At 38.2% G+C, this 14,672-nt stretch overlaps 1 protein-coding gene across 2 annotated transcripts in view; it reads left to right on the forward strand.

Annotated features, from left to right (window-relative positions):
- MYPN (myopalladin) overlaps window positions 1-14,672 on the forward strand; it is a 78,433-nt gene that overhangs the window by 43,791 nt on the left and 19,970 nt on the right. For both annotated transcript variants that reach the window (XM_068140132.1, XM_068140133.1), the window contains 9 exons: window positions 254-305; window positions 2,250-2,397; window positions 3,759-3,830; window positions 4,050-4,191; window positions 5,093-5,116; window positions 7,052-7,168; window positions 7,798-8,167; window positions 10,407-10,994; window positions 13,249-13,396. In XM_068140132.1, coding sequence (XP_067996233.1) covers window positions 254-305; window positions 2,250-2,397; window positions 3,759-3,830; window positions 4,050-4,191; window positions 5,093-5,116; window positions 7,052-7,168; window positions 7,798-8,167; window positions 10,407-10,994; window positions 13,249-13,396 — 1,661 coding nt within the window. The remainder of the gene's footprint in view (window positions 1-253; window positions 306-2,249; window positions 2,398-3,758; window positions 3,831-4,049; window positions 4,192-5,092; window positions 5,117-7,051; window positions 7,169-7,797; window positions 8,168-10,406; window positions 10,995-13,248; window positions 13,397-14,672) is intronic.

Below are 14,672 nucleotides of genomic sequence, written 5' to 3' on the forward strand. Positions count from 1 at the left end.
CCATCCATCAAACCCATACTGCACCAGCCTGGAGACCAGGATGTCATGCAGGACAGTCAAAGGCTTTGCTCAGGTCCAGGTAAATGGTGTCAGTTGCTCAGCCTTCATCTATTAATGTTGTGACATTTATATATAGATCCTTAGAGTGCTTGAGGGGAAATTTAAACAAAGGTTTATATAATTCATAGATAAACTTCTCAAAAACTCCCTCTAAGTTTTTTTGGTTGGCTGGTTTGTTTTTTTTACTTTTTAGGAGTCTCTTCTTCTGACTCTGAAGGTGAAATCATCAAAGACGAAATGGATCAGTAAGTTTACAAACCATTACATCTGTCATATTTCTTACAGTGAAAAACCCCACAACTGCAGACACTTCGTTTCCATTCATATTTTGCAACTTCTGTGCATTAGGCTTTTGTTTGGGGCTAGTAGGATTGTTTGGCTATACAAATAGCATAGATCAAATACAAATTTGCTTGTGCGGCTTCAGCTTTAGCTTAAGAATTGAAACTTTAATATCAAATATAAACATAAGTAGAAATATGCTACTTTAAAGATTAAACTACTAAAACTGATTTGCTAAAACAAATTACATTTGTCCAGACGCAACTTAAATGCTGATTTAAGCATCTGACGTGGAAAAATAGCATAGTAAAACTTCCCACATGGTATGTTGTGAAGTTTTTGGCAGAAGATGGTTATCCATTGATAATTCAGATTTAAGGAAAGGAAATTAATAAATATGATCTAGAGTAAACTGCACTGATTAGTATAAGAGACTACTTCAATATAAAAAGAAAGAGGTGGCAGATGCTATGTAAAACTTTGGAAATAATTTTATTTTTCCTAAATGAAATCCATTCCATATGCATTGAGAAGCCCATAAGCAACTAGTCCTCTTTAAAGAGATGTTAAGCAGATTGATTTACGCATCCTGGATTTTTCTTCCATTATCAGGAAGGGTTACACTCATTCCAACTGTCATTTTCTTTTGAAGTGCAAATACAAAATATTGCAGTGTGTTTGACTGAAGACCTCAGCCTGACAGCAAACCCTGTTTTAAGTGATTTTGATTTCAAAGTCATAAAATACTCCAGATTGGATTGGTTTATGGACTTTGAGAAATGGAAGGGTTTAATAGAAAACTTCAAATCACAAAGATCTGAAGGGTTTGGGGATTAATTGCTAAATTGTTCATAGTTCCAGCTCAGACTTTTCCAAATGTCTCAGGCATAACATTTTTCCTTATCCATCTTATTATGTGTTAATGTAGTGTTGACCATGGTCCTGATCACTTGATGGCATCTCCAAATTGCTTATCTCATTAAATTGTGAAGTACTGCATTCCATATTTCTTAGGGGTAAAAAAAATACAATAGTGCTGCTCTGACACTGTAAATGGATGCCCTCAGATGAGATAATTATGAAAGATCAGTTTTGGGTATAATCAGAGTGGCCTTATTATGCTTAGGTTCCAGCTGCTGTCACATGAATCTAAATGACTGTAATTAAAAAGAATTTATATTGGAACAAGTGAAAAAAAAGAAATAAAAGTTCCCAATTTCAAAAGCTACAGCAGTGATGACAACAACTGCAAGTTCACCCTGAGCAGGGCTTCCTCTGGTTTGAAGGCTGGCTTTTCTGGGGGACCTGTGGTACATTCCAGAGCAGCCTGTGCATACCTCACATTAAATAGGATTGTCTCTTCATTGTCTGCATTATTTTACTTAGCAATATAAACAAACAGGATCAACTCCTTTAATTCCTTATAGAAAAAAACTAAATTAAGAGCTGCCAACCCATACACTACCAAAATTGCATGATCTGTTGTCAGAAAGCATACTGCCCTTTTTTCTCTTTCAGTAGTAAATTACTGAATCTGTATGCAAGCAGACCACGGTAATTTTCACTACCATATATGCCCACATCTTCATACAAGCTCAGAGGACAGTGAAAAAGAAACTAGCATCACAGTCACGCTGTTCAGAGCTGGTGACAGTAGCTTTCAAGGCACAACTGAGTTAATCCAGGCCATTTATTATATTTGGTGTAACTGGACTAAGTAGGAGAAATTAGATTGGCGAGATACGCAGCCTGATATTTTATGAAGTACATATCAGTTCAGATCATTTGGAATTCAACCGCAGAAGGGAGGCTGGGGTTGGGGTGTAACTAGGACAGCCATGAATCAGGGACACACATGTAGCTCTAACTTCCAATTAGAGCACTTGTTTTTGGTTAACATTTTGCAGCAAACCAAAGCCAGCTGACACCACCTTGAATGCAGCATCTCCTGCTGTTAAAAGTGCAGCCAAGCATCAAGAAACGTCCAAGGCACCATCTGCCATGGTTCAGCCTGTGACTGTACCTGTCCAGCCTGTGTCAATGCCATTTAATCAGGTAGGGGAGATAATATGGTGAATTTCAAAGTGCAGACATAAGCTCTTAAAAAGGTGTTTCTTCCACAGCTTGTGACTGGAACCCTGTTTCCTGGCTTTTACTTTGCTGTTGAACTTTAGCTTTGAACCTTACAGCCAGGCAATAATTGCATACACAGTGGAAATGTCCTGACTACTAGCAATCTTTAGTATCCAGCAAAGGGAAGGGGATCTTTCATCCCCAGGTTAGAGGCATCTTTGTGGCAGTGAGCAGAAGGAGCAGCTGCTGCTAGCTCAGCCAGCAGTGGAAATCTGTGTGTACCCCAGCAGATCAGAGACTGCATGCCAGGAAGGGCACTTGGTGTGTAAGGCAGCTCACTGACCTCTTCACGTTGCAGACCGACTCAATCACTTCCAATAGCAGCAGCCCCTAACTTTTTCCTCTCTTTCCCTCTCTCCAGAGCTCACTTGAAATAAATTTCTTTCAGTGCAACTTATTTAAAGCTAAATAATTTCATTTAGAGGTAGATATAATTATTTACCACTTAACATTTGAATATCTATATTAAAGAGTTTCTAGTTAATGTTAGCATTCATTTCAAGTTCTTTTTGTCTCAAACTATCTGAATATTCATAACTGTGAATTCTTTCCTAATAGGAAAGATGAGCCACATTTACTTAAAATAAAGCTGAAAAGTTAATGAGAAGCTTGCTTTATGCTGCCTTGTCAATGTTTACAGCTTAGAATTAGGTGGTAACCAATAACCATATACTGAACAAGTTAAGTAATCCATGGTTAGTTTTGACTACCAAGAGAACAGATTTAAGCCTTTTGACATTTTGACAGGATTACCTAAGTGAAGTGTGATAGTTACCTCAAAAATCGCCACTTTTAGTCTTCTTGGCTTAGAAGACTATAAAATCTGGCTGTTTCCTGAGATGCTGAATTGATAGTTTTGATGTTCTGGGGCTGCTTCTCTTTCCCTAAAATGAAAAACTTTATTAATCAAGTTATACAAGGAAGCTTTCCAGGAGGCGAATAATTTCATTCTGTTTTCACTCAGTAGGAGTTTGGTTTTGGCAAAGGAGAAGAGTTACAGTAGCAGCCACAAACATTTGGACTTAACTTTCCCTTATTGACATCCATAAGTATCTTGTAAGAAAAAAGTTATAAAGGGAGGCTACCACCAAGCAACTTACCTAGCTTTGCCTTAGTGAAGTATTAATGAAAGATGTTCTAATACACTGCAGTGAAGTTTTTCTTGCCACGATGAACTCAACCAGGCAATTACAGCATTTTTGTTACTCAGTACCCAGCAGTCATCTACAACAGAGCAACTTTTATTCATTAAACATCATCATGTGATGTTTTGCAATCCACAGGCTCAAAGCCCCACTAATTATTTGCAAGGACTGGATGGAAGACCCATAATTGCTGCTCCTGTATTTACAAAGGTAATCTATTCTATAACATTTGGAAACTAAAGAGGTTGATTAATTGTATAGAGAGATGATTAAAATGTTCAACTTATCAAATCTTTTTTTAAAAAAAGAAATTATTCATTTCTTCAGCCATTCAAGCACTTGAGTGGCTCTATGAAACCTTAACTGAAATCAGTATTCCTTCCAGAGCAATAAGACATTTACTGACTGTGTATTCATTTTCTCTGTTAGATGTTACAGGATATTTCAGCTTCTGAGGGGCAGCTTGTTGTCTTTGAATGTCGGGTGAAAGGAGCTCCTTCCCCAAAGGTTGAATGGTACAGAGAAGGAACACTAATAGAAGATTCACCAGATTTTAGGATATTACAGAAAAGTACGTGTCTTGCATGGAAAGCTTGTTTCTAATAGAAGTCAGGCAAGCACTGATTGCTAACATAGCAAAACTTATAATTTACAATGGTAAGAACTACTATGTTCTACTATGTTCAAGCCAAAACTATGGATGAATTGAATGACACACTCACAAGTAGTGTTTTCTGAGATTCTGCAAACCATTGGATTGTTTTGCCTTCTGCTTTGATCCCTTTTTCACTTCACTGCCCTTTTCTAACATAGTTTTACTGCTATTGTTTGGCTTTGGGTCTGCACTATTTATGTAGAGTTCCACTGCCCATAAATCACTCACCTTGTAGTTAAGTGCCCCAATAACAGTGCTCATGGGCAGTGGATTCCTTATTAATCCACAAAAGTAACTTCATGTACATGTTAGAATGCTCACACATACATGTCTGTGCACATGACATATGCTAGGCTGTAAACATATCCTTTTATTTTCAAATGCAGTCTAAACACCTGCAATTTCCTCATAAGTCATTGGAATGCTAAAACTGTTAAAACTCAATAGAAATTCATTAAATATCACACTAAACAAAATCTAAATGAAACTTGGATTCATGTGTGTAATAGGTTCAGAAACTGTCTTCGAGACAAAATGAAGTTGCATTAAGACTGAAAATAAATACTTCTTGCAAAATTAATTTTCTTAACTTACTCATAAATTCTCACAAGTGTTCATAGTATTCAGTGGACCTGACATACCATTGAGTACAAGGTCTGGCTGTCTCCATCACCCCTTGAACTGAAAACTGGATCAAAAGGAGTATTCTCTCATACTGAGAAGATTAAGCTTCATATTTATTGTATAAGAAAAAAAAACACATTAATGGCAAAAATAAGTCTATTCAAGCTACTAACTCTGTTCTTCTTCCCTTTAGAACCACGATCTATGGCTGAACCAGGTGAGGAGCATCCAAAAGGCTCATACCTTTTTAATTATACAAATGGATGACTTAACCTCATAAAATGTTATGTTACAGAATTTAAATAATATAATTTCTTCTTTTTCTACTACTAGTGAGATGCATTTCACTGTAGACTTTGCCACAAAATGTAATTTGAATTAATTCTATCACTTTTGAAGAAATGAATGTTTCTATTCTGCTTTGACCCAGTTCTACTTTAGGACCTACATGTTACCACCTTATGACCTAAAGATTCATAAGATTAAATGTATGTGGGTCCCCTGTATATCTGAGGTTCAGAATTACAGCAGATGATGTAGAACAGAGCTATTTTTATCTAGTTGACCAGTTAGGGAACATTGCATCAGATCTTTAGCCATGTCAGCCATTCCCTTTGCTCCCTACCAGCGTAATATGAGAGTACCACATCAGGTGTTCCACCCCTGATATCAGCAAATCCTATAAAAGTGGCTGAATTTGATAATTGCAAGGGGCAGAGGAGAATTTAGGCTACTCTGCATGAGTTGAGCAAAGAAGCCTCATAAATTTTGATTACTTCTCTGTAAGACAATCACTTATGGAGATATAAATAATAATACATACACTGTAACTCTTCTCCTTGCCCTTTAAATTTTTTTACCCCAAAATGCATCCTGAAAGAAATTCCCTCTGTCTGCAGTGTCTTTTGCTGAGATATAGGAATGAGTAAATGGAGCTTCCACCAGAACCCACTGATGGTGTTCCTTTACTGTCCAGTGGCATCACTGCTGAGTAATGTGAAGCAATTTTTAGAGGGTAATCAGTTGGGTGCAGTTGTCACTGCCTCATCACCTGCTGCTCATTCAGAAGGAATCTGGATTTCCATGCATGCAGTCATTGGTAAATCCAAGTACTACAAACTAGATAGTATAATGCCTTAAAACTAGTTCTATAATCCACAGTACTATAATAAACTATTACTCTCCTATAGTTGTTAGCAAATAATCTCTTTGTTGCTACTAGATTTTCCTCAGTGATGACATGAAACAACCAAGTTTAAGTGTGGTATGGTCCACAGAAATACTCATAAAATAGTGATCCATTAGGGTTTTAGTAAAGTTTCTTGTGAAATGGTAACAAACTAGCCATTGAATAGTCAAAGAAATGCTCTAAGCCCACATTTCAATACACTTCAGAACTTACTCTCCCTTTCATCCCAGCTACCCAGCCAAATAGAAGATTTAAAATCACATCACTCTAAGTATTTATTAGCTGGCACTGCTGCCCAAACATGTCAGGTACTGGTCAGACAGGAATGTTATAACCCTAAAGAGACTTTTCAAGATGGAATTTAGTTTTTGCTAGTACAGTTTTGTTAGCACATTTTTGTTGCCCATTAGTAGTCTTTACAAAGAAATGAAAAGGCAACTTTCTAATAAGCACAATCCTCTCTGTCTGCAGATCTGCATTGGCACTTTGGGAAACTGCCAGCCTATGTGTCTGTGTCTTGTATTTGTTCTCCTTACAGAGTGACTCCACTTGAATTGTTTCCAGTTAATTATAACTAATCTTGCAATCTTCAGAGATTAAAATACCTGTATTTTTACAAGTTGTGAGTACACAGTACACTCTGTTTCCCCAAATTAGGTTTTAAGTGCTTCAGAGATGAAGTCTGTACTTCACATGATTAGGAAACATTTTATAATGTTTTCCAAACACTGCTGACACCTGTTCTTTAGTTTTATTGGGCATGCTGGAGCACAGAGGGTACCAGTTGCTGCAGACAATGCTGATAACAGCTGCTGCACACAAAGGCTGCCAAAACTGATAATACTGATGAAATTAAAATCGTACTGAGCAAGGTAGAAAGCCTTAAGGAAATGTTCCCGAGGGTAGCTAAGGCTTTGTGTGCTTGTTCAGTGCCTGCAATAACACTGCTCTGATACTTTGCAGAGGAAATTTGTACTCTTGTTATCGCCGAAGTGTTTTCAGAAGATTCTGGCACTTTCACCTGTACTGCAAGCAATAAATACGGCACCGTGTCCAGTATAGCTCATCTAACTGTCAAAGGTGAGAGCTTGCTTTAGTCCTTTGACTGATATTAAGTACAGGCAGGGAAGCTCCTGCACTGTGCAGTCCAGGCTGCTTACCAGGCTGCTCTTGCTGACCTCAAGATCTGAGTAAACAGCCATTTTTGGAATCTCAATGGACTGCCTAGTTTGCTGTTTCAATAACCCTTTGGTGCAGAGCCCAAAGGAGAAAACCTTTGGTACTGCCTACATGATTTATGCTGCCAAGGCATTAAGCAGTCGGGTGAGCAAAGAGTAGTATGTAAAAGCACAGTGCACTGGTGATTCCAATTCTACCCAGGTTCTTCCAGTGTTCTTCACAACTAAAAATGTTAGAGAATTCTCTGAAAAGAAAGTTTGTATTTCAAAGATGCTATTGGAATTTCACCGGGGACATGGCTAAGACCACTGCTGGATCTTTCCAAATGAGAACTGTGTCCTTTTTGTCCCCACATTTACAGTATTTCTTTGTAAAGGGAATTTGTTTTTAAGTAAATGAGGTCAAACAATTCAGTCTAACAGGTGAAGGGACATCAGTGTGAGTTTATACAATGGTAACTTTTGCAATTTCATTTCATTATAATTTATGGTATTTTCACATCCCCTAAAGTTTGAAATTTGCTATTCCAGCATCTGAAGACAGTAACAATGCTGCTAGCCTTCACAGAAGCAGTTCAATCAACTTAATTGCTGCTGAACAGCAACCTCCCCAGCATACTCCTTCCAATCGTGTAGTAAATCAAATCCCTAAACCTAAACTTGAGGGTGTTCTTGTGAACCACAATGAGCCCAGATCAAGTTCCAAGATAGGTCTCCGTGTGCACTTCAAGCTGCCTGAAGATGACAAGGGAAGTGAATCATCATCAGAGGATCCACCTGGCATTACAAACCAAAACAGACCAAACTATTTCCAAGAGAGGATAAATGGACAGCCAATGAAAATACAAGAGCCAACATCGCCATCCAAGGAACCCCCCCCAGTACTGGCTAAACCAAAGCTGTAAGTAAAAAGGATTCTAAGTTGCAGGAGCACTATTGATATTATTTAGCATTCACAGACTAGGACACTTGAACTAGAGAGAAAAACAAAAAGGCAGAACAAAAAGACAGTCAGTACCATGTGGTGCTAGCCTTATTAACCATACTGTGAGGAAAATAATTCTAGAGAGCTAGGGTTTGTTTTTTTCCCCCTATATATCCCTCTTAGGAAAAGTATTCTCCAATTTTAAAAGGAAAATGTTTTCCCTTTGAAATTACATTTAATTCCACAATGTTTTCTGCTGCAAACAGAAGGTTAACAACACTGCTCTTATGCAGGCAAAATAAAAGCAGGTTCACAGAATTCCAGAACCCCAAAAAGGTAAGGGTTGGAAGGGACCAACCTTACTAATGCACGGGCACCCAGAGCAGGTTGCCCAGCATCATGTCCAGGCAGGTTTGGAATCTCTCCAAAGAAAGGAGAGGCTAGGCAGTCTGGTTCAGTACTCCAGCACCCTCCCAGGAAAAAAAAGGTTTTCCTTATATTCTTCAAATGTATATCATACATATGTTCTTCAAATATATCTCACTCAATCCCGAGTACGTCATTTTGTCAAAACCAGACATATTCAGTCTTATATACGTAGTGTGGGCTAGCCACTGTAGTCCCAAGGGCCTTGTTTCACAATTTTTATGTCTCACAAACATAAACTTTTAAAACAGATTAAATACTTGGCAATGTTTCATAATGTGAAAGCACTTGAACTAAAATGCACCTGAATGATGAGTGGACTGTGAGCTCAAGGAGAAACTTCAAGATGTAACATAGCTTTCTTAGAGGTCAAATTTATGTCATTCATACTGTAGCTTATTAAGAGATACTTTTTCAGCATCTTTGAAATCTCTCAAATCTAGTTTAACAAAAAGCAGGCAGAGTCCTTCATTTAGTTTCTTAAATATGCAGGACCTTTAACTAGAGGCTGAGGAAGGAATTTCTAAAGTAATTCACTAGTACTCTTAATTAGGAATGTAATTTCATAGGATGAACATAACAAGCGAGCAGACAGAACTTACATACCACGTAGCAGAGGAAGAACTTGGAGCAGTGGTGTTGTTTTTTTTAATTTGTTAATCTCTCATTCACAGCTTTATTTACTTTTGGAGTTATAGTGTGTTCAAGAGGGGAGTATAAACAGTATTTATAATTGCCCAGTGCTTGCATAAAGCAGAATTTCTGTCACTACCTCCAATCCCTAAAAAAAAAAAACACGAAAATGTAACAAGGATACAAAATCAGGATTGCAGAACTTCTAACTCTTTAACATTCTACTTTTTGGAAGCTTGCAATTGTTACCTTTTTATCCACCTTTAGTATGATTTTTGTTTAGTATATCATAAAACCAAAAATTCTTTAAAACAAAGTTCTGTGGACTTTATGTATTTTGCTTGTCAGTACCAACTGAGGTTGCTTCTACATTGTTCACTTTTTAACACTAGTCATTTAATGCTTGATAATTTATTTCCTAATTGTTTTCCATGTACTCTATGTACTTTTGGTTTTTTTCTGGAAGGGGAGAAATTAGCCTGTTTTCCATATGCTGCATTTTCATATACATAATAAGTGAATAAACCACTTGAAAAGGCAAAATAATTTTCCTTAATGACAAAGCCCTGAAGACATATGCATTAGGTAGCACCTAGGAAATAAGAAGTGCATGAAAGACAAATTACACACTCCTGCCTGTCCCTGCAAGTCAACACCAACTACATTGGAAGGATCTCTTTTGGTGGACTTTTCCAAACTTTTATTAGCAATGCTAGATTCAGAACCCACATGAACAGGAGCTAAATAACTGCAGCCTGGCTTACAAACACTCATTTAAAATCTGTTAAATGAAATCCTACTCTTAGTTACACAAGCAGAGAGGTACTATGGTGACAGAGTAGAATTTGACAATGCTATCCCTCCAATACCTTCAAGTAAGATTTATCTTCATATTTCATGTGTTAAAATGTAAGACTCCTCTTCAGTCAAATAATTCTGAAACAAAAAGGTTTTGTGCCTCTGGCAAAAAAAAATGCAGAGGAAGGAAAAGTTTATTTTAGTAGCAAACTATTATTATGATCTTTTCATAATGTTAGAGAGTATGTCATGTAGCAGATTTCCCTACCTCTTATGGTATCACAGGACATAGAATTTTTCTTTCCCAGCACATTCAAGGCTCATGACCAATTCTTCCTCATCTTTGTTTTATATGCAGTGATCAGACCCAATTAAAACAGCTCCACAACCAAGTCTTGCTTGAGCAACAGCAGGTATATCAGATGTCTACAAGAGAGTTGTCATTCAACACAGCTTTATTGAATACTGCTGCTTCACGCCATCAACAGTCCACCTCAACCACGTACCAGCAAAACCAAGCCTCCGCATCCCAAACATTCAGCTACAGCCGCCCTAAGCAGTTCCTGCCATCACAAACCACTGCACCCACCAGCTCCTCCTCTAGCTCCTCAGTCATGGCATTCAACAACACCCCTCAAGGAAATCAAAGAACAAACAACAAGGAAAATTTCACAGGAAATCCTCCACCTGCCCAATCAAGGTCTTTGGGAAGTTTTACATGCAAAAGTGAACAGTCTCTACCAAGCCCCAAAGAATCCATGGTGCCTCCATTAACATTTTCCTCATCCAGTGCAAAACAGTTTCAGCCACAGACTGTGACTCCTATTCCCATCTCCCCAACTGGCCGCATTCAGAATCCAGTAGCTTTCCTTAGTGCTGTTCTTCCTTCGCTTCCTGCTGTGCCATCAACCAATGCAATGGGGCTGCCCAGAAGCACACCAGCCACGTAAGTAGCATAAACCATGTGAGCAGAAGCAGGGACAAAAATACTCCTGAAGGAAACTCAGATGTATTTCTGCTCAAGGGTTCAGTGGGGAATTTCTGGAAGTGCAGGTCACTCTTAACATAGTTAAGAGTTAAGGTCAGTTCACCTAACCTTTACCATTTGGATAAGGAAAGAATGGACAGTAGCTTCCAAATTAAGATACATCCAAGATAAGAAAAATTCAGGATAGAGAAATGCAAATTTATAAACGGATGTACACAAGAATATGAGGGCTCAGAGATTCCTAAGACTGCACTAGTGGGAGAAAAGAGATTTCTTGAGGTTGCAGGATAAGCCCCATTTGACTTTAGGAGCTATATAAACATTCTTACTTATAGTAAGCAATGAGTAAATTGTTAAAAGGAACTTCACAGTGTAAGTTCTATCTTAGGCCAGGTAAATCTCAGAAATTACTACTGTGAAGGTATTTTTCTGCTTGCAGTGCTTTAAACATACAAAGTCCCGCACTGAATCTCAGGAGAGTTACTGGTTTGCACATAAATGCTTTAACTGACAGCCAACATGATTTCTATGACTATACAAGTAAATAAGGATCATGATGTAGGTTATACCTTGAGAGTTCCTTCTTTACCTATAGTTAAAATTAATATCCTTTTTGTGGACTGTGAGAACTATAATAATAATAATAATAATAATAATAATAATAATAATAATAATAATAATAATAATAAACCAGGTTGGAAGAGACCTTCAAGATCATTGTGTCCAACCTATCAACCAATCCAACCCACCTAAATAACTAAACCATGGCACCAAGTCACCCCATCAAGTCACCCCATGGCACCCCATCAAGTCTCCTCCTGAACACCTCCAATGATGGTGACTCCACCACCTCCCCGGGCAGCCTATTCCAATGGGCAATCACTCTCTCTGTATAGAACTTCTTCCTCACATCCAACCTAAACCTCCCCTGGTGCAGCCTGAGACTGTGTCCTCTTGTTCTGGTACTGGCTGCCTGGGAGAAGAGACCAACATCTGCCTGTCTACAACTTCCCTTCAGGTAGTTGTAGAGAACAATAAGGTCACCCTTGAGTCTCCTCCTCTCCAGGCTAAGCAACCCCAGCTCCCTCAGTCTCTCCTCGTAGGGCTTGTGTTCCAAACCCCTCACCAACTTTGTTGCTCTTCCCTGGACTCGTTCCAGCAAGTCAACATCCTTCCTAAACTGAGGGGCCCAGAACTGGACACAGTACTTGAGGTGAGGCCTAACCAGTGCTAGCACCAGTAGATTGATACAAATTTTCATCCACAGAACTCCAAATTCTGCGCAAAGTAAGGAATAAAGATTCTTGGGCCATGGTTTAGTGGTCATGGTAGTGCTGGGTTGATGGTTGGACCTGATGATCTTAGCGGTCTCTTCCAACCTTAATGGTTCTAAGATTCTATAATAATTCTGGTTACAAAAACAACGGAGATCACCATGTCTGCAGAGCCACAAAAGGAAGATATCATGCACAGCAATCATCAGATGTGCCTTTTACTGAGACCCCTTGTTACTCAGGTCCTGGTAAACTACTAGAATGTTTCACACTATTAGTGTGTCTTGCTGCTTTCCTGTGCCAGTACACTCCCACAGTGTCCCAGAAGTCTTATTTAAGAATCTAACTGTTTTCAAACCTTATTAAAATAAACCAGACTACATCTATGAAATACAGATAAAAAGATCTGTTGATGCTGGATGTGATACAGGAGTGAGAGAAATGAGAGAAGTAAAAGTTCATGAAAAGAGTAAATGATCAATAAAGATGTGAGAGAAAGATCTGTGAAAAACTATTAACTTCTAAATGATTGCCTGATACAGTAAAACGTACAAATTGCATGTCTATGGTAACACCTCTACACATTTCTTTAGCATTCATTGAGACATCATTATTCCAGGATCAACGTAAATTGAACTTAGATGCTTATCATACTATTCTAATACTTATTCTCTTTAAGATGTGCATCCTTAATTCCCACTGGCATGGGAATGGGATGCACCATTAAAATAGTACCCCCAAAAATCCATTCCCATATTGTGCTCTGTCTTCCATATAAATATATAAATAAATATATAAATAAAGAATAGGTTCCTCCAGACAACTGACTCATAATGTATCATGTCCCACAGGTGACTAAAAATAAAAATAAAAATAGATATAGAGAGAGACATATATACTGGTTGCTGCATGTTAGTGTCAGAATTTTCTTTTGATAGCCCGACCCAGGGATTACCAAAGAAAAATCTGAAGCCTCTGCCATTAGCCACTCAGGACTCTATTCGGGAAAATAAAGCTGCACTTGTAAAGGACTTGGAAAGAAAACTGCAGTTCAGAGAGGATGTTAATCCACAAAGTAGTCAGCAGGTAAGAAAATTGAATGTGATTAAAATAAATTTCATTCATGTATTACAACTTGTGGAACAAAAGGTGTTTGTGCAATTGAGCTGCTATGCTACTTTGCAGGGTGAGCTTTTCTGGTAAGTACTGGTTTGGAATAGCAAACTGGAACTTTAAATAGGAAGTATGAGAGGATGCAGCTGTAGAGGGTTTGCTTTGTGACTGAGCAGCATTTTTAATTTCTGATCATCTCCGTTACAGACTGGTAGGCATGCAAAGCTTCCTTCTTTTCATGGAAATTTCTGCACGTTGGATTTCACTTTTTCACTTTACTCATTTCACACATACATGTTCTTTTAACACAAATTGGGGAGTACAGAAATCAAACTGTTTAAGAAAAGGTTTCTGCTTTTACTTTGGTTGAACTAAAATGTGGCATTTAATTTTTAGCATTAAACCTATTTTCCCACATCTCCCAACTTATATGAATTAATAGAGGGTTGTTAGGAACTTTGAACACCATTTTTTGGTAGCTGTTACTGGCATAGCCCAAACTTCAGGCCTATCACTATTAGAGTTTAGCAAAATAGCAAGCCTTTGACAAAGTTCAGGGAAATAAATTTATGTTCATTCTTACCTGCGATCAATAAATTTACTGGATCTGGCAGTGTCTAGGACATTAAAGAAGAAATAAAAAATGAAAGAACACTTTGAGGTTTAATTCACTGAGAATAAGTTCACCCTCAATAACTGTAGGACACACCAAGGGCTGCTAGATAGCTGTTCTGTCTGAAGGTGATGCTGCTGCTCTCACCTTGGCCATGGAGCCCTCTAAAGCTGCCCCACCAGCTCAGGCTTCATGCAGCAAATAATGCTATACCCTTCTCTGTCGTCAACAAGGTAACTTTTCAAAAGGTCTGTTAGCCCTTCTGACAGAGAACCTGCAAAGATAAGCAAAAAGCCATGGAGTCTTTGGAGCAAACTACCCTCTGTGGACAACTGCAGTGTAATCCCTATTTTTTTAATTCCACTGTTGACCTTTCATTCTGACAGATCCTGCTGCCAAAGCACTTTGAGTAAAACAACTGGCAAGCGCTGTGTTTTGCAGATGAATCACAAGTGTTACAATTTGTACTTGCTGTGGTAGTAAGACCAATTATTTAGAGAGCTACTGTGAAATACCAATCAGTCCTTCAAGTTAACTGCATGATAACCCCTTTAGAAACAATGATCACTGCTAAAGTTATCTGCTGACAGCAGAAGTTATTTATACACTTATTTGATATTCTGCATGAGACCAAAC

The sequence above is a fragment of the Melanerpes formicivorus genome, unplaced genomic scaffold, assembly GCF_026170545.1.
Source record: "Melanerpes formicivorus ecotype bairdi unplaced genomic scaffold, bMelFor1.0.p_v2 SCAF_6, whole genome shotgun sequence".
In the NCBI taxonomy this organism is placed as follows: Eukaryota; Metazoa; Chordata; class Aves; order Piciformes; family Picidae; genus Melanerpes; species Melanerpes formicivorus.